The sequence below is a fragment of the Geotrypetes seraphini genome, chromosome 1 (assembly GCF_902459505.1).
Source record: "Geotrypetes seraphini chromosome 1, aGeoSer1.1, whole genome shotgun sequence".
NCBI lineage: Eukaryota > Metazoa > Chordata > Amphibia > Gymnophiona > Dermophiidae > Geotrypetes > Geotrypetes seraphini.
Genome location: NC_047084.1, coordinates 21,110,830 through 21,131,178, shown reverse-complemented (window position 1 = coordinate 21,131,178; position 20,349 = coordinate 21,110,830). Strand labels below are relative to the sequence as shown.

Sequence of the window (20,349 nt, the reverse complement as noted above, 5' to 3'; positions counted from 1 at the left end):
ATAAATTACACTTAGCAGGCTTTCACTTCCAGTGCGTTGTTTGCCGCTTACACAACCTAAGAAGGAGCACAGCATTGGGATTTGTGTAGCTGCATCTCCTTCCACCAGGCTAGGTGTCCTGTGGCCACTCTCCACTCTGAGCCCCTGCCCTGCTGAACATTGAAAGTATACTTTTTATGGAGGGGGAGGGGACAGGGAGCTGCTGAACCATAAGGGAGAAGATGAGCGAGGAAGGTCTTGTATTTACTGCACCATAGGAATGGAGGGGAAGGGAAAGGGGACAGGGAATGTTCAGAGAACAAGCAGGACAAAAAAATACTTGCATGTGATATATATGTAAACCACTTTGGTTGTATGCCAGAAAGGTGGTATATCAGATGTCTAGTGCAACAGGAATATCAGTCAGATAATTTGCTGCTATTGTGTCTGAACATTTCCAAGAGTGTCTTCAAGCTGTTTGACTCCCTAGGGTAGAGGGAGCAGCTGACTTAATGCCCACCAGATCATTGGAGGTAGCTGAGTTAGTCTGATTTGCAGAGCAAAGGTCTTAGGGAGCCAATAGAGCTAGTAAGCTTTGAGCAGGAATAAGTAAAAGGGATGGGATTTGATATACCACTTTTTCTGTGTGGTTACAATTAAAGCAGTTTACATTTTTTAGAGAGGTACTTATTTTGTACCTGAGGCAATGAAGTGTTAAGTGACTTGCCCAGAGATACAAGGAGTTGCAGTGGGAATTGAACTGACAACCTCAGGGTGCTGAGGCAGCTGCTCTAACCTCTGGGCCACTCCTAGTGTCCCAGAGGAAGAAGGTAAGCGTGGATACTTGTAGGGGGGGGGAATGATCAATTCATCCAGTTTACTTGCAGTAATTTTTTTTTCTAATTGTGATTCCGTGTTTAGTTACAGGTGCAAGTTTCGTTGTATTCAATGGATCCTTGAAAACGTCCTCTGGATTTCTTGCCAAATCCAGTATAGTTGAAGGTATGCATCTGTTGTACCTTGAATAAACCAGTTTGGTTGCCATATTGGTTCATTTTCACACTGGCCTGATGGAGATAATTTAACCAAGGATCCAATTTTATGTGTGTGATTTTGTGTGTGTATGGGGGGCAAGAGGGATGACTCCAAGGCACCACACAATTCCAACCACAAAGTTGAGAACAGCCAGCAAAGGAGGCAGACATAGACAGGTAAGGTCTTTGAATATACTCCTTGCCTGCCCTGCCTGCGGCGCAGAGACGGGCGGAGGTCTTCCCGACGTCAGCGCTGACGTCGGGAGGACTTCCGTTCGGCTCTGTGCTGCAGGCGGAGCAGGTGGGGAGAAAAGCCGCGCGACTTAGTACATCCAGCCCCACAGGAACCCCGCTACCCTCGGAGGCGTCCCCACGGGATCCCCGCCACCCTAGGGGGCGTCCCCACAGGATTCCCGCGACCCGAAGGGGGAACCCGCGGGATGCCCGCGGGTCCCGCGGGATTCCCGTCGTCCCCGTTCCTGTGCAGCTCTCTAATACAGAGTCTTGAGCCCCTCCCCTCTTACCTCAGGACTGCCCTCCAGGAATCCAGGTTGTGACAAAGCAGCCAGAAACACCTGTAGAGGACAAAGGCAAAAGCGAGGTGTACAGAGATACTCCCCGACCAATAAGTCTAATCTCATAACATGAAACCAGAACAATTTCTGAATGGGCGCTGGTAGGGCTAGTCTCGGTGCTAGTCTTTGACCAGAGGGCCACCGCGTGAGCGGACTGCTGGGCATGATGGACCACTGGTCTGACCCAGCAGTGGCAATTCTTATGTTCTTATGTACTGTAGTTCCTGAAATCTAGCCACAGGTGTTTTGTTAGTCCAATTTAAAGATACCACATGCAATTTGATTGCTGATATATATATAACACTCAACTTGACTGACCAAAGTACCTGTTGCAGCATTTCACATGAAGAAGAATAAACAGGATTATAATCCAGGGTCAGATCCTAAACAACGGTCACCGTGTAGTGTTGGAAAATAGAACGTTTAAACCAGCCAGTCAGCGGTGAAGCTAAGCAGGAATGAAGAAACAGTAGTAGCCCCAGTTCTTTCCAATCTTTCCGTAAATTTCTAAAAACTTTGCTATTTGCCAAACATTTTGAAAACTAATTTCTTTGAAACCTTTGTTATTGCTTTCTTTAGTTTTTATCTAGTTGTTGTAAACCGAGTTGAGCTTCCTTAGGTTGATGACCCGGTATATAAAGTTAAGCTTTAGTTTAGTTTAGTAGCCTGCTAAGTCTCACTGCTGGTACAATGATGATGCATTCTGGAATTCCATTCAAAATAATTATTTCATAAATCTATTTATTCCATTTTCCAATAGCAAGAATAAGTGTCTGCAGGAGTTTTCTTGCTTTAAGTGCTGGATGTTAAGTGCTGGCAGATAGATTTCCTTTTTAAAAAATCTGTATGCAATGGATCAGACTAGAAATGTTGAGGGAAATCTAGGGCCCAGGTTAATCATGTTCCCTGGGGAGCTGGAAGAAAAAGGGAGAGTAAGGAAAAAGCTGAAAATAAGGAGTGGGGATAGGGGGAGAACTGGATATTGTGAGGATCGAGGAAATGAGAGTAAATTGGAGCTGGGAGGTTACAGCAAGTGAGAAACCGGGAGGTAGAGGGATTAGAGATAGAGAGAAGGGAGAAAGAGGGGTAACAGATGAAAAGCCTTTCTACTCTCAGAGGGCTTGAAAACAAATATGATAAGGAACAAATGAGCAGAGAGAGGGTATGTAGAATGGGAGGGGGAGAAGCTTAGAGTTTGGAGCCCATGCTGGTGGAACAGAGAGGAGGAACAGGAATAAGAATATAAGAATAGCCGGAGGAGGTTGTGACAGAGACCACCATTCTGGGATTCAAGGGCAAGTTGGATGCACACCTTCTTGCAAATCACATTGAGGGATACGGGTGAACAAGGTGTCCATTAGGGAACACCTAGCTTGGCCTCCGTGTGTGCGGGTCGCCGGACAAGATGGACTTAGGGTCTGATATGGTGAGGGCATTTCTTATGTTCTATTGTTCTTATCAAGCCCAGTAGCCCATTCTCTCGGTGGCCAATCCAGGTCACTAGTACCTGGCCAAAACCCAAGGTGTAGCAATATTCCATGCTACCAATACAGGGCAAGCAGTGGCTTCCCCCATGTCTTTCTCAATAACAGACTATGGACTTTTCCTCCAGGAACTTGTCCAAACCTTTCTTAAAACCAGCTATGCTATCCGCTCTTACCACATCCTCTGGCAACGCGTTCCAGAGCTTAACTATTCTCTGAATGAAAAAAAATTTCCTCCTATTGGTTTTAAAAGTGTTTCCCTGTAACTTCGAGTGTCCCCTAGGAATATGCAGACACAAAGTTGGAGAACCCCTGCTCTAAATTACTATGCATCTGGTCATTTACTGCTGATTTGGTTTCTTCAGAATACATGCCCTGAGTCATGTGTGCCGAGTTTCAAAATTCTAACATTCATTTACGTGAGCTTCGGTACAATGAATGTTTTGGTTTTCCAGGTGAGTGTTGTCCGAAATGCTCCTGTGTAAAGAAAAGTAAGAAATGTTGTGCTTATCTTGATGCAGATGGATTAATGGTGCAGATAACTCTCGAGACGATGGAAGCCCTGCGGCAAGCTCTGAGAGAAAAGAGAGACTTTCGTATTACATGTGGAAAATTGGATGCAGGAGACTTGAGAGAAGATGTAAACATCTGTTGGGTAGAAAGTGAAGAAAAAGTTAATAAAGGGTAATAAAAGTGTTCTAGAACTTTTTTTAGAGTGTCAAGGGGAATTTTTGTGGTGTGTTGTTGGAACAAGGGCAAAAAGTTGTAGAGACCTGGTGAGAGTCCTGCGGTGCAGTCTAATTTCTAAACTCATGTAGGCAGTTAGGCTTTGGTATGGGATAGGGTTACCATATGGCTCCAGAAAAAGGAGGATGGATTGAGATGTCCGGGTTTTACTTCCTTTGCTTTCAGTGGAAGTAAAACCCAGATGTCCCTAGTCCTGGTATTATTGGAAAGCATAAACATGCAATTCACATCTACCTCTTCTACCATATTCAGCATTTTATAGACCTCCATCATATCTCCCCTCAGCTGCCTCTTCTTTAAACCGAAGAACCCTTGCCACTTCAGCCCTTCCTCAAATTGCCATACTAGGACAGACTGAAGGTCCATCAAAACCAGTATCCTGTTTCCAACAGTGACCAATCCAGGTCACAAGTACCTGGTAAGATCCCCCCCCCCCTTCCACATACACACACGCACACAAAAAGCTTGACTAATATTCAGCTCCCTTCCCATGAGAATTTGCACTTCTGGCCCCTAGGCTATGAAAGTATGCTTAGACGTTATCCAGTCCCCTTTATCATTTTCATTATCTTTTTTTTGTACCTTTCCTAATTCTACTGTATCTTTTTTGAGAAGCAGTGTCCAGAATTGCAAACAGTATTCGAGGTGCGGTCACACTATGGAGACGGACTAATGGTGCAAATAACCCCTGTGACAATCACTAGAAGATTATTATCACTAGAAGATTATCTATAAATAGGGCACCCTGCCAAACAATACCCCTCTAATAAAACCCTCCAGCATGATCTTCATAAACTAGGTAAACTGATTATATTATTTCAAAGCTCCTAAATTAAGGAGAATTTTCAGCTGAAAACTTAGGCTGCAAATTTTGAATGACGATAGCACATAAATGTAGAAACTTAGAGACTCTTTTACTAAAGCTTACCATGCACTGGGGCCCTTTTACTAAGCTGCAGGAAGCAGTAACTTGCTTTCCACAAGATAAAAAGCATTACCATGGGACATACACGAAGAAGGACACGGTACTGCTCAAAAGGTGTCCAGAGAAGAGCGACTAAAATGGTTAAGGGGCTGGAGGAGTTGCTGTACAGTGAGAGATTGGAGAAACTGGGCCTCTTCTCCTTTGAAAAGAGGAGACTGAGAGGGGACTTGATCGAAACATTCAAAATACTGAAGGGAATAGACTTAGTAGATAAAGATAGACTGTTCACCCTCTCCAAGGTAGGGAGAACAAGAGGGCACTCTCTAAAGTTAAAAGGGAATAGATTTTGTTCAAACGTAAGGAAGTTCTTCACCCAGAGAGTGGTGGAAAACTGGAACGCTCTTCCGGAGTCTGTTATAGGGGAAAACACCCTACAGGGATTCAAGACAAATTTGGACAAGTTCCTGTTAAACTGGAACGTATGCAGGTGAGGCTGGACTCATTTAGAGCACTGGTCTTTGACCTGAGGGCCGCTGCGTGTGCGGACTGCTGGGCATGATGGACCACTGGTCTGACCCAGCAGCGGCAATTGTTATGTTCTTATACTTGGGCCACCTGTAGTAGTCTGGGATCAGCACACAGTTTTCAAGCGATAAAAAAAAAAAAAAATACAGTTTATTTTTTAATGCTGGGGGCAGAGAGTAGGTGTGTACTGCGCTAATCATTACAGCTACATTCCTGCACACTAAACAATTAGCATAGGATTAGCACATGAACCCTTACTGCCTAGAACAGTGGTTCCCAAACCTGTCCTGGGGGACCCCCAGCCAGTCAGGTTTTCCAGATATCCCTAATGAATATGCATGAGAGAGATTTGCATATAATGGAAGTGACAGGTATGCAAATCTCTCTCATGCATATTCATTAGGGATATCTGGAAAACCTGACTGGCTGGGGGTCCCCCAGGACAGGTTTGAGATCCACTGGCCTAGAAAATAGGTGTCGGTAAGTGCTCAGGCATTAATGACCACACAGTAATGGGGAAATTAGCGTTTGGCTATTAATAGGGAAAATGGGGCCAGTTAACTGCTGTATAAAAGGCCCACACAGAGGACAGCACTAGCCACTTTCTAGCACAGCTTAGTACTGTAAAGGGGCCACACTAAGTGTTGCGCTTCCTGTTTTACAACTATGGACCATATGGCACTTAGGGCTCCTTTTACAAAGGTGCGCTAGTGTTTTTAGCGCAAGCACTGGATTAGCGCACGCTACCCAAAAAATACCGCCTGCTCAAGAGGAGGTGGTAGCGGCTAATGCGCGCTATTCCATGCGTTAAGGCCCTAATGCACCTTTGTAAAAGGAGCCCTTAGTGAACGCTAATGTCTGAAGCAGGCACAAAGCTTTGGTAAAAGAGCCCCTTAATTGTTGCTTTTTGTTTTGTTTTGCTTTGCTTTTTTACTCCCCCTTTTACAAAACCGTAGCGCAGTTTTTAGCACCGGCTGCGGCGGTAACAGCTCTGACACTCATAGGAATTCTATGAGCGCTGGAGCTGTTACTACCGCGGCTGGCAATAAAAACACTGTACTATGGTTTTGTAAAAGGGGAGATTAATATCAAGGCAGGCCCTCTACAGCATTGTTGCAACAAAATATACCTATATACCACCTATATATACTGGTAAGAGTTGTGTGTCAAAATCTTTCCATTCTAATCCAATTTATTCAGGCTTTTGCATTTCAGGCATGGCTTGCTATGAGTGTCCCTTACTAAAATTGCTGTTCAATATTTTTCTCCATAGTGTCGTTAGCCCTATAGATGGACAATCTATGGAAGGGATTCCAAGTGAGAGAATATTTCAGGAAGCAGATTTTGAAACTGATGACAAACTAGTTAAGTGTACTGAGGTAAGTGAATGATTTACAATACATTTCAGTTTCAAACTGCCGCATGTACTGGACTATAGAAGTGGGGTGGGGTGGGGAAGTTCAGGAAGAAGAGGAGAAAAAAGCTGGATACAGAAGAGCTGCTGGCCCTGGAGGGAACTTAGGGATGGGGGTCACAGAGGGGCAATACTGAACACAAGAGTTGGGATAGAGACACAGGCACTGTACAAGGTGGATAGGGACACACAGAAAAGATGAATGCTGGAAACAGAGAAAGAAGAAATGTCAAAAGGACAGAAGCCCTGAAGAGAGTTAGGAAAACAAATAGAGAAAAGCAGAAAAGAAATACTGAAGACCAAAGTGAGGCTCAGACAACAAAGGTAGAAAAAAAAGAATTTACTAATTTACTACTGTGTTTCCCTAAAAATAAGTCGGTGTCTTATATTAATTTTGGTTCCAAAAAACGCATTAGGGCTTATTTTGGGAGATGTCTTATTTTTTTCATGTACAACAATCATCTCTCCCTTCCTCTCCTCCACTCCAATTCTTCCTCTTCCCTTTCTCCCCACGCTCCCCCCCCCCATGTGCAGCATCTTTCCTCCCCTCTAACCCATCCCCTTGTGCAGCATCTTTCTTTGCCTCCCTCCCATCCCCCTGTGCAGCAGAACCCCGCCAACCCTCCCACCATGAGAATGACATACCTCCACTCCAAGGCCTCAAAAAAAGAGCAGTGGCGGCAGTCCTCTGAACGGACTGCTTCGTGGCCTTCCCTCTGCATCAATCATAACTAGAGCTTATTTTTGGGTTAGGGCTTATATTAGGAGCATCTTTAAAAATCATGCTAGGGCTTATTTTTGGGATAGGTCTTATTTTCGAGGAAACATGTCAATTTTGGGAAATGTGCATCCTATCCTTCCCTTCCCAGTTCCTACTACCTTGGGAGTACTCTATAACAGTTGTGCACTTCTCCAAGGTGAGGGTATCATGGCCTACTAACTGCCCCCAGCATGGTTGGTACACTTCAAGCTCAGTATGTGAATGCAAACAACCTATCGCCGTCACCTGTCTATTGTAGCTCTCACAGTCTCTACCATATCTCCCAAGTTAGGCACTGGAACAATAGCACACAAAAGTCATCTCTTCCTTTGATACTCTGGAATGTCACAAGCAGTAGCGCATGCTATGGTAAAGGTGAATCCAAAAGGAAAAATAAAAAATTTATTAACAAATGTATTATTTTCAAACCATACAACTGTAAGTGCCATAAAGGAACAATGCTATTAAAAACCTAACGGCCATTTTTTGGAGACTGCCTGAATTATGGATGTGTGTAAAAATACAAAACAATAGGTGTCATAAAACCATGCAACTGAAAAACAAAAATAGTGCAGCTATTAAATACCTTGAGGCAGAAAGAAAATCATGTATATCAAAGAAAGTATCATATACCAACAGACTAATGTAAACTAATTCATCAACTTTACAATTTCTTTAGGGCTTCAGACATGCCATTATTTGTTCGCCGATATTTTTGGCGATACAAAAAGTGTTTTTATGTGGCTATGGCTGTGGCTTCTTCATTTGCCCATTCACTCTAAATTTTTTATATATATATATTTATTTTTTTGCAGTTTTTCTTATTTTATATATAAAGTGCTTCCCATAAATAGTTGTAAAAAAGTTAACTTATCTTAACAAATTGTCATTTCCTTAATAGGATCGGGTCGGGGCTTGTCACATCGACATGTTTCGCCGTGAGGCTTTTTCAAGATACAGTCCCCTATAGAAATGAAAGAAGACATTATAATTCCCATCCCCGTGCATTCTATGGCAAAATTAATATCCTTTAAGGGGACCATACAGTAGATAACTCCGCAACCATATGCTCACCCTTTTTTCAGTTCAAACAGACCATCCCGATATCCAAACTTTCTGATCTATCAAAGATGGCCATGGCGTCTTTTTTCTCAATATAAGTACCACCCCCACTTTGTGACGTCACTACTCAACTAGCGAATCAAGGAAGACACATTATAGTAAAGTGTTCCACTCCACTTCCTGGTTTAAACCCCCTGGCGCCACTGTATTTAACCTGAAGATCCATTTCTGTTCCAACCAATTTAATCTGCGTTTGTAATTTCCACCCTCCCACCCTTCTTTTATATGTGATATAATGCGCCATCTTATATCCGTGCTAGCATGCCCAAGGGATTCCCAATGCTCAACTAAGGGAGCCTCCATTATTTTATTAACTATCCTAGATTTATGTTCATTTAATCTGATGTTCATCTGGCGACTTGTTCTGCCCACATATATTAAATCACAGGGGCATAATATTACATAAACAACGTTGTGGGTCTTGCATGTGGTTGTCGTATCAAAGAAAGTAATCACAATTATAAAAATTATATAACACTTTAAGGTCCTGCTGAGGTAACACATGCAGCAAAAAAGGCCTTACTGCAGGATATGCTCAGGTGTTCCACGTAATGTTGTGATTGGCGCATGTTTCCCACGTATTAAAAAATAGATTTTATTTTTTAGCACTGGGGGTGAAAAGTAACTGCACTAATCAGCACAGCTGCATTACCACACACTAACATAGGATGAAGTTAAGTGGTAATAGGCTCTGGAGTAATCTAAAGAAATGCTTTTTTTTACAGAAAGGGTGGTAGATGCGTGGAACAGTCTCCCAGAAGAGGTGGTGGAAACAGAGACTGTGTCTGAATTCAAGAGGGCCTGGGATAGGCTCGTGGGATCTCTCAGAGAGAGAAAGAGATAATAGTTACCACGGATAGGCAGACTAGATGGGCCATTTGGCCTTTATCTGCCGTCATGTTTCTAACCGATTAGTGTGTGATTAGCTCGTGGCCAGTAATTCAAAAAGCAGAGAAAGTGGCCATTTTACTCATGCAGGGGAGAAGATGGCACAGTGGTTAAAACTGCAGCCTCAGCCCCCTCAGGTTGTGGGTTCAAACCCACGCTGCTCCTTGTGACGCTGGGCAAGTCACTTAAGCTCCCCCATTGCCCCAGGTACATTAGATAAATTGTGAACTTGGCAGGACAGACAAGGAAAAACGCTTGAGTACCTGAATAAATTAATGTAAACCGTGGGAGAATGGTATAGAAAATTAAATAAATAAGTGAAAAATGACCTTAGCATGCGGGCATGATCCATATAACGACACGCTAACACCACTTTTTACCGCAGTTTGGTAAAAGGGCAACTTTGTCTTGATTATTCTGAAGACAACAAAGTGCTTATATAGGATACTTTGGAAGAAAGGTGAGAGAGGATAGATATGATAGAGACATTTAAATATCTTCATGATATAAATGCACAGGAGGCAAGTCTCTTTCAACTGAAATGAAGCTCTGGAATGAGGGGGCATAGGATGAAGGTGAAAGGGGATAGACTCAGGGGTAATCTACGGAAATACTTATGTATGGAAAGGGTAGTGAATAAGTAGAACAGCCTCCAATGAAAATGGTAAAGACACTCTATTTGAATTAAAGAAGGCATGGGGCCAGCATATAGGATCCCTAAGGGAGATGAGGGGATAGTAGATAGTATGGATCGGCAGTGTGGATAGGCCATATGGTCTTTATCTGCCCCATGGTTTCTGAAAATTGCTGAGAGATTCCTGGCCGGGTTTTCCAGAAACCCTGCACATTCACCCAATAAGCACATATAAACCATTTTAGAAGGTGCAATAAAATATTCTATTGAGACATCTATCTGAGCCTATTCCCTCATAGGCTCAGGAAAGGCAAAGAAATGCTTTTAACTTTTATATCTTGTGTCTAGTGCAGTAGCCTGTACACTTTAGGCAGTTAGCCATATCACGTTCAGTCCAGCAATCTCAGCTTTTGGTCAATTTCCCCAGTTCTCTCAGGTTTAAAGCACCATTAATCAAGCTTCTACTTCACTTGTTAAATAGTCCAAACAGAAGAACATTTAGGAGAAAGAAATCCCTTTTCTCCAGCAACAATCTCAACTGGCTTCAGCTCAGCTGCCCACACCTCAAACAAAGGACAGTCACCTTTAAACCAGCAGGTTCAGTTTACAGAGGTCTTAGATTAGAAGCTCACCCCTCTAGTGTTTTCCTGGATGGGTTCTTGGCTAACTTTCTCACTCCTGTCCTCCCCAGGGCTTGAATGCAGCCATGGCTAGGAAAGGGTTCTCCTTCGGGATCCTCACCCTCTGGGACCTCCTTGAATGATTCTCCATTGTAGCAAATAAACACTTCCTGGCCGAGTCGCACCCCCTGACTCAGCAGGGTAACCTTGTTAAGGTGGCTCAGCACTGAGCTGCAAAGTCCAGTGCAGTCTGGGACATGTAGTCCGCTCAGTCATAGCTTCGGGGCTTTTGCCGCATGACACTCACTTGCACAGCTTTGTAAGGGAGGCCCTTAATTTTGAGTTTATTATTGGACTTTGGTCATATCTTTGCAGGTTTTTGTACTCTATAATAAGTAAAATACACTATATAAAATATTTAAAAGTTATAAGATCAGGTGAAAAAAGCATCCTGAATCTTACTGCTAGCATATTAGAAATAATTTGACATTCATGTGAAAGTGCAGTGCTGCAGATGGTACCTGGGTATTTTCGCTTAGTTTCATAGAAAGTAAACTGGTGGTTGAATTGCACAAGAGAGTCATTATTAACACCAAAAGATGGAACTTTCATTTATAGTAATGTCCAGTGGTCTCAAGTTTCAAGTTTAATAAATTCTTTGATTAGATCGCAAAATCTCATTTCAATGCGATTTACATCAGATAAAAATCAGATAAAATAATAAAAAACACATATATCACATATACTGCTAATTGACATTAAAACATTAGGGAAAAGGGCAGCTTAAATTACAATATTAAAAAATAAAACCAAAAATAAAATCGGGTATAGGTTTGGTACACACAGGATGGGAGACAAACACCCACATATTTCAGTGAACCTCCTCGTCCTACCCTAAAATATAGTAATAGTAAGACTGATCTGTTAAAAAGCGTCTTTAAAAAGCCAGCTCTTTAGAAGACTTTTAAATTTGTTCAGTAGTTTTTCTTCTCTTAGATTAAGTGGAAATAAGTTCCAGATTTGGGGTGCCGAAACAGAAAAGATCATGTCTCTCCTAGAGTATATAACTTTTAAAGAAGGGACTGTTAATAGGGCTTTGTCTTCAGATCTTTTTTTTTTTTATTTATTCAATTTTCTATACCGTTCTCCCAAGAGAGCTCGGAACGGTTTACATTAATTTATTCAGGTACTCAAGCATCTTAAAGATTTTAATGGGGAGTATGGTATTAAATATCTTTCTAGAAATGTCAGGGCTTTATTTATGAGTATTTTATGAGTAAGTAGAGCTATCTTATAAGTGATTCTATGGATTACTGGTAGCCAGTGTTTTTCCTTTAAAAGTGGTGTTACATGATCAAATTTTTTTCTTTTTCATAATTATTTTTATTGCGGTATTTTGAATGATCTGGATTCTACGTATTTCTTTTAAAGAGGCTCCTTTATATAGGGCATTTAGAAAATAGGGTATGTGCTGCGTCTTGAGGTAGGATCACAATTCAGAACTGTGAATCGTAAAATGGGAGAAACTGGCACAGAGATGCATGCAGTTCACCTCAGATAACAAGGATTTCCTCTTACTTTGGGTAGTTTTCATACCCTCTTCAAAGGTTTTTTTCTTGCCTAAGCATTCTCCTGCTGGGCCTATAATTGCTAAAAGCTATTTGCAAAATCTCTGTCTGAAGTTTTATTTTATTGCAGGTGTTTTATCTTCTAAGAGGTGCTGACCCAGCCAATACAGCCACTCACTATCAATTTGCAAAGGAGGTTGGAACAGCCTGCAGTGCTGCCCTTTGCCCACACCTCAAAGTCTTGAAGGAAAATGGAATGAGTAAGATTGGTCTCAGGATCTCCATGGATATTGACATGGTAAGCATTCTTTTTTTTTTTTTTCAAAATTTGTACTTCTGTGATATTCAGTTCAACTGTAGCACTTTTCACCTGATTCTCTTAGTACAGTGGCAGCTGTACTAAAGATATGTTGCAAGATGGACAGAAAGCCGAATAGCCTTAGCCCATGCCCTGATGTGAAAAGTGACATGTAACTTAACCTTCCGGCTCTTTCTTCAGTGTAACTTAACCTGGCATCTCATATTGGTCTGTCTTTGTGTACTATTGCAGCCTTTGAAAAGCAAAAAAAAAGTTATCAACATTTCAGGTTCTGAATCTGTTGACCTTTATTTTGATAGAAATGGTATTTTATTTATTTATGAAACATTTATCCTGCAAAACTCATCAGACTAGCCTATGTGTCATACAGTCCAACGTCCATAACAATGTAAAATGCATCACATACAGTAATAAATTAAAACATAAATTAATAATTTATATAGTGAACTCCTGATTACTCAATCAAACCTCACTGACTGACCTAGCTATCCAAAGGCTTCACAAAACAGGATGAACTTCATTTGATTTCCAGACGTGAGATAATTAGTTGCTATTCTCACAAAACTAGGCAATGAATTCTGTTGTCATGAGCTGGCCATGAAAAACACTGGCATGAGTAAGAGAGCTGAGGCAACTTAAGGGATTGTAAGCAAGTAGGCACCAACTGACCATAAATCACATCTAAATTTGTACTGTATATGACACAAGTAGATTGGTAAGGAAAGAGAGACCAGTGCCATTCAAACCTTAAAGATCAAGGCACAAACCTTAAACTTTACTGTTTGTGCAACTGGAAGCCAGAATAGTGACTTGAACAGGACCAATGTACTCCTGACCATCACACCAAAATATCAATCAGTCGTGCCTTCGCATTTGGTACAGTCATGAGAATTAGAAAAGATAGATCCAAAGAGATTGCACTGCAATAGTCTAGGCTACACAATACTGTACACTGAATTCAAAAGAAGATAAAACATAATTTAATTTTCTTATCAACTAAAGTTTGTAAAAAAAAAAAAAAATCCCACTATCATTGGTGCTTGCTTAATATGATCTCTTAAAAAATAATGTTCATCTAGAAAGAATCCCAAAGGTGTAGATGACAGAAAATAACCTCAGGTAGAAAAAGGTGCACACTACCGTATATACTCGAATATAAGTTGTTCCGAATATAAGTCGAGACCCCCATTTTTCCCCAACAAAAAGGAGGAAAAATGGTTGACTCAAATATAAGACGAGGGCTTAATATTCCAGTGCCATGCCCTGCCAGGATCTGCACCCAGTGTCCCCTCTCTCAAGCCCTCCCTGCCAGGCTCTGCACCTAGCTATCTTCCCTTCCATACCAGGCTCTGCACCCAGCCCCCCTCACTCTCTGCCAGGCTCTGCACCCTGCCTCTTTTCTACCTCTGGTGGTCTAGTGGTAGGCCGGGACAGGAGCAACATGGGGCCAAGCAGGAAGAGCTTGGCCCTGTCGGGTGCGCAGCTGGCCGTGAGAAGGGAACGGGGACAGAGAGGCTCAGCACGGGGCAGGGCGCGGAAATATTGCTCCTGCCCTGTACACAGTTGGACCACCAGGGATTAAAAATGGCGCAGAAGGTAAGCACGGGGGGGGGGGGGGGTGTTAAAAAAAAGTTAGATGGGAGACAGGAGGCATCCCTTCTGTCCCGGCCTGCTGTATCCGGGAGGGGGTCGGGCTGATGATCTGAATATAGGATGAGATCCCCATTTTTGGGTCATTTTTTTGGCCCAAAAATCTCATCCTATATTTGAGTATATACGGTAATTCAAAATTATGGGTATGTAGAAAGATCCCAAGAATGTAGAGTGAGATTTATATACATTGTTCTCAGGACCATCAGAGGTGAAACTCTCAAAACAATATTGATGAGAATATTAATTCACAAAGAACTCTTCATCAGTCCAATTTTTTAATATAATTTTTTCAAAACTTTTCATTGCTCATTCCCGTTAATAAATTAGTAGAACAGAACTTCTTACTAACAAAACATGTTCATTAGTTAATATAGTTTCACTTTTCTTAAATTGCATTGAGGGAGGCTGACTGTATTCCTCCTGTCTTCTTCATTACAACTTCCTCTGATATAGTAACCTTTCCATTTAGATCTTTCTCCCTTTTTTTCTTTTCTACCTCAGTCCATTCAGGTTTCACTCTTTCTCCCTTCTCGTATTTACTTTTCAGCTTCTTAACAAATTTCAATCTTATTCTCTCACTCACTCTTCTATTCCCTTCTATCATCAGTCTACTCCCTATTATCATATCTTTATCCACTGTAATCACTATCCTCTGCTCATTCATTTCCTTATCAACCCCCTACCCTGCCTCTCCTCTCACATGGCGCTGACATTCCCAGCCTCCCTCCCTTCACCCTTACTGCCTAGCATCTGCTCCCTCTTTCTCCCCTCCCCACCCTCAAAGCCTGAAATTGCCCTGTCACTTCTACTCTACCCTCTCCCTCCAGCAGTGTCCTCCTGTATTGTTTTTTCCCTGTCCCTCCTACCATAGTTCACCATGTTGCCTTCTCCCTTCCATTCCTTCCTTACAGCATCTTCACTCCCTTATGCCCTGGATCCAACTTCTCCCTTCTGTACATCGTTTCTTCCTCTCTGTCCTCCACTCCCATGCTAAACATGTTTCCTTCTCTCTCATTGTCCACCATCTCTCTCTCATTCCTTCCCTTGCTGAACAGGGAGTGGGAAATGAGAGAGAGATTGGATCCAGGGCAAATCTCTCCAATACCTTCTACTGCCAAGTCCAACATTTCTCTCTCTCTTATTTCTCCCCTGCAGCATCTTTCGCCCCTCCCTCACCAGCCCCATGCTCAATATTTCTCCTTCTACACCCCTCTCCAGCTCCATGCCATATCTCTCCCTCTCACATCCCTTTCCATTCCCATATAGGATCTATCCTTTGGTTCCCTCTCCACCACCACATCAAACATTTCTCCCTCTCTCCCATATATCGCTAACTGACTCCTCTCCCCCACCATGTCCAACAAGTCTCTCTCCCTCTCTTTGCCCAACAATTCTCTTTCTTCCTTTTCCCATAGGCACCATCTCTCTTTTCCATCGATCCTTTTCCCTCGCGGCTCTCTAAACAGAAAAACTTTTGATTCTTTCCTAAATTCTAATGTGTTGGTCGTCAATTGCTACTTTGTAGATAGGGTATTCCATAAGAATGGTGCTGCCTCAGAGAAAGCATGCTCCCTAGTCTCTCACAGCCTGAGATATCCAAAAGACCCTCATTTTCTAATCTCAAAATTCCTTGCCTCTGTACATGTGCAGTGTGGAGGAGGAGTCTGGGGGTTGTTGAAGACTTCATATGATTTGTAGTGGATATATCCAGAACAAGGAAAGTTCTGGAACAGATTCTGAAAACCTCCATCAGGTGTTATGTGACATGTTTCTGAAAATGAGTTTTTGTAAATTTTTGGAGCTAGATTTCATTTTCTATTATCCCAACACAAATTTATCAGTGCTTCATATTGGACTTTAAAGAAATAGGCCATGTCTGCTGGTGTGATGGAATCTTGTGCTGCTTCTCTATTTCAGGTGGAGTATCGAGCAGGATCTGGAGGGCAGCTTCTGCCCCAGCACTACCTGAATGAGTTGGACAGCGCTCTGGTTCCAGTGATCCATGGCAGGACTTCAGATACCAGCAGTTTGCCAATCATGATGGAGCTCTTTTTTTTCCTTATAGAGAATCTCTTTTAATCACAATTGTGCATCTATTCATGTAAAATCAAACTGCACACCAAAGCTTTATTCATTTTAAAAAAATCTAACATTGAATTGGATTAGGCTGATCAAAATTAGAGCATAACCTCAGCTTACATATTTACTTAGTGGGTGGATGTGAAGCCATCAGCCCCGGATGCTTTGCTAGGAAGAGTTCTGGTGTGTGAACATTTGCATTAGCAGATCCTATTCCAAAGCACAAGTCTTAAACTCATTATTGACTTATAATTTGCAAACACTAAGACTCAATCAGATTTGCTGAACCACTTGGGTGTTTTCCATTTTTGCCACAATAAGCACAAAATAAGAATCTTATATGTGAAGACAAGTGAAATCAGCATCTTCAGTGACATTCCTTTAGTTGGAGAGGGTGAAAACAGTAAAATCTGAGTGGTTTAGAGAATCACTCTGATGGCAAGCAACAGTGTTTGTTGTGATGCCGAACCCAAATTTCAGATGGTGAAATACTCTGGCCAAGTCACATGGACGTTTGTGGGTGCATACTTATAAACTAGTAAAAATGAACTGAAAGGAGCATCCCCTGTTAGCCAGGTGGTTTCTCATCCCTTTACCATAAAGCATAATCTGACTTTGTGCTGCTTTGTGAAAGACTGCTGCAGACTTCGATTCTTTCACGCCATACATTACATCCACTCAGCATCACTTGTAAACCAATCTGCATTGCCTCATTCAAGCTCAGAGAGATATTTGGATCATCAGACAGGGAACTTCATGAGTAGGTGAATGGATAGTGTGGTAAAGCAATTTGTCTGCAGGATGCCCACCTCAAGCACATCACTTAAGGTCTGACCTACTAAGTTTAAATCCCATAGGCATAGAATGGGATAATGGCCTTAATAAATCAGGCCTTCTTATGCATCTACAAAAAAGCGTCTACGAAAAGGTTGTCATAACTGCACGATTTTGTACTGCTGAAGATAAAACAGCACCTAGTAATGTGAATAATAAGAGGAACAAAAAACAATTATTTGCTCATTTTCAACTGAATCTCTGCACTTTTTAACATGCATTGTAAAGCAATGGCTTCAACTGCAGCAGAACTGCCACAAGAACATGTCATAAGCAGGAAGAAGAGATCCAGTGTAAGAATAAGCACACTGCAAAATCATGATGTAGCATAGCCAGGATTTGCTGCTGAATTTAAAGCCTTTGTTTCACCTCTGTCTACAAGATGTGGAAATATCTTGTTGGTAGGACAAACACCTATCAGTGAGTGCAGTCTCTCTCTGATCACATCCACAAAGACTTTTTGCTCCCCTCTTTTGTATAATAAATACTGTTATTTTTGTGCATTGTTTAAGTGGAAAAAAATTCAATTTCTGCAAGAAAAGAGTTGCTGAAAACTACAGCTGTTCCTGCTTTCAGCTACAGTTTAGCTGACGTCACAGAGCAAACGGAAACAGAAACGCAGCTGTAGCCAAATAAAGCCACCAAGAAAACTGTACAGTAATTATTGTCGTGTTATTGCTACTCAACACGTACGGGCAAAGAGAAAAGCATTCAGCTTTTCCTTTGCTCAGTTTCTTGACTTAGTGTTTGAATATATGTTTAAAGCATCTATGAGGGACAGATTACTGGGAATTACTGTGATTAAAGATAGGTGCATTCTTGGGTGCTTGAACATAAATTAAAAATACTGATCAGCTCATAGATTGCTGCCTTACTTAGCAGATCACTGCTCTTATTTAGGCCGAAAGAACTCCTCCGGCTCAGACTTCCCATGACTTCTAGTAGCCTGGCTTTCTCTCCAGTTTTTTGACTGTCACGGAAAGCTTGAACACAAGTGACTGCTGTATTAAACATGTTTTTCAACAGCCATTGTACAAGAAACTCTGTGAAACCAAGACCTTTTTCATATAGGGAAGTCTTCAATACATTTTCCTTTTTATCTCATTAAGCTGGGACTCGCACAATCAAGTTCTGCACTTTCCATCTAACTTTGTTGCTGGTTTTCTACAGATGGCGTAAATGACCCTTAACTGTCCATTGCAAATAATTTATCTGCCTTTATTTGTGAATTTGTCATATATGTTTCTATTGCCTTCATCCTTTTCCCTTCCTCTGGTGAGATATTCATCGCAATAGACTGAGTTTAGAAATATATTACAAGTAGGCCAGAAGTGGTCGTTACATAGCAATAAATGTCATTACCTCTGCATCACAATCTTTTGTCCCTATTCCCTTTTGTTTTTCTAAAAACCTTGATTCAAAAGAGAAGAATATGTCAAGTGTAAAGTTTCAAGAACTGATTGTGAACCCTTCTGCATGTCTATTAGGCTTTTAGCTAGTATATACTGTATATTTATGGATTTACATGTAGCAAGCACCAGGATCTGAACGAATGCCTTTGGATCTTGAGGAAATAGAATTGTCACATTATTTGTGTTATACAAAATAGCTGAGAGCTGTGATAAGGGATAAAAATCATGTGATGATAAAATGTGCGCCCAGACAGTTCGAGAACATTAAAGGAAAATTCTCAGATATATAGGGCTCCTTTTAAGATGGCGCGTTAGGGTCTTAACGCATGGAATAGTGCACGCTAAAATGCTGCGCGTGCTAGCCGCTACCGCCTCCTCTTGAGCAGGCAGTAGTTTTTCGGCTAGCGCACCTTCGTAAAAGGTGCCCATAGCCATGAGTAGTCCAATTGCTCCTGATTCCTTTGTCAAGCTTCACAATTCCTGCCTACCTTATGGAGGATCTCCCATTGCACCTATAGGTGAAGATGGTAGTTGCATCACCCTTCTCAATATTAGCAGTATTCATTAATTACTTTTATTACTCCATTAACATACTAAATTTCAACATTTTGGATTTTATAGAAAAGCATTTCCTTCATCAGTTTATAAATGTACATTTTTGGAACATTTGCCTAAAAATGCATTCTTGAGAATGGTAATTGGTACCAACTTAGGTGCAGTTCTGTTGAAGCCTACTGCACGGTACAGGGAATCTCAAAAGTTACAGAGGAATTGGAGCACATCTGCCAACCATACCTTATCACAAATACACCAAAAAAAAAAAAAGATTATAGTTTCCGCTCCCTCTGGGCTGTCCACACTAGCTGAAAGATTTCTGTTTTCTATTTTAAAATGTATATTAACGGCCAGACTAATGGCACTACTCTTGGAGGCCTACATTTGATTCTTGGTTTGTCTGGCTGTCTGCACAGGCTTAAGGGTACTGTTAATGGAATATTGGCCACCCTCGGTTGGGAAGCTCAGTTTATGCAGTACAGAATTGGGCCTTGAGAGGAAAACAAAACAGTTTTAAATTAATATCTTTATGAATCTCTGCCTAACAGAGTAGTAAACCAATGAATTCATGTTAAATTCAGCTGTGCTTAAGTTTAACTGAGAATTTCCTTTAATCATTAGTTCAATACTTTTTTAATTCTTGAAAAAAATATAGTTCTTGTTTTTGTACCTTAAATCAACCTGTTCATGTACTTGAAGGGCCAAAACTAGGAAAACTGCTCAGGAATTGATATAAAATCTCAGGCTATGTGAGGCTGGGCTCTGAACCAATGTCTTCAGTCACAATTGGAGTAAGCCAGCTTTTCTGACCAGCCAAAGACCAATAGAAACAGAGAAGATAGGTTGTCTGACATTTTCACAGATGAGACTGGCTGGAGTGTAGCCAAAAAAGGCAAAGAAGGAAGACTGGGAGAAAATGCTAAATATGAACACATGATTTGATTATACTATTATGAAGCATAGAAGATAAAAAAAATTTTCCAAGCAAACTACTTGGTGTATTTATTAAAATTGCATGCTTTAATTCATGGTTTATAAGTGCTAACGCATATATGATTATGAATTTTTTTCTTAGTTTCCTGTTTATGATGATTATTCTGTATAATTCTTTTTTTCCCCTTTGAAACACTCTCAGGATTTAAATTGTTACAAATACTGAATTAATATTAACAATCTGTTTTCCTGTTTAAATGAATTTTCAGAAATAGATTGGTGAACTGCA

General features: G+C 41.3%; 1 protein-coding gene across 3 annotated transcripts in view; it reads left to right on the top strand.

Annotated features, from left to right (window-relative positions):
* The window catches only part of ZFYVE16 (zinc finger FYVE-type containing 16), a 173,703-nt gene extending 153,354 nt beyond the window's left edge, over positions 1-20,349 (top strand). For all 3 annotated transcript variants that reach the window (XM_033926351.1, XM_033926269.1, XM_033926441.1), the window contains 5 exons: positions 901-981; positions 3,594-3,756; positions 6,543-6,648; positions 12,406-12,573; positions 16,165-20,349. In XM_033926351.1, coding sequence (XP_033782242.1) covers positions 901-981; positions 3,594-3,756; positions 6,543-6,648; positions 12,406-12,573; positions 16,165-16,326 — 680 coding nt within the window. In that variant the 3' untranslated portion in view covers positions 16,327-20,349. The remainder of the gene's footprint in view (positions 1-900; positions 982-3,593; positions 3,757-6,542; positions 6,649-12,405; positions 12,574-16,164) is intronic.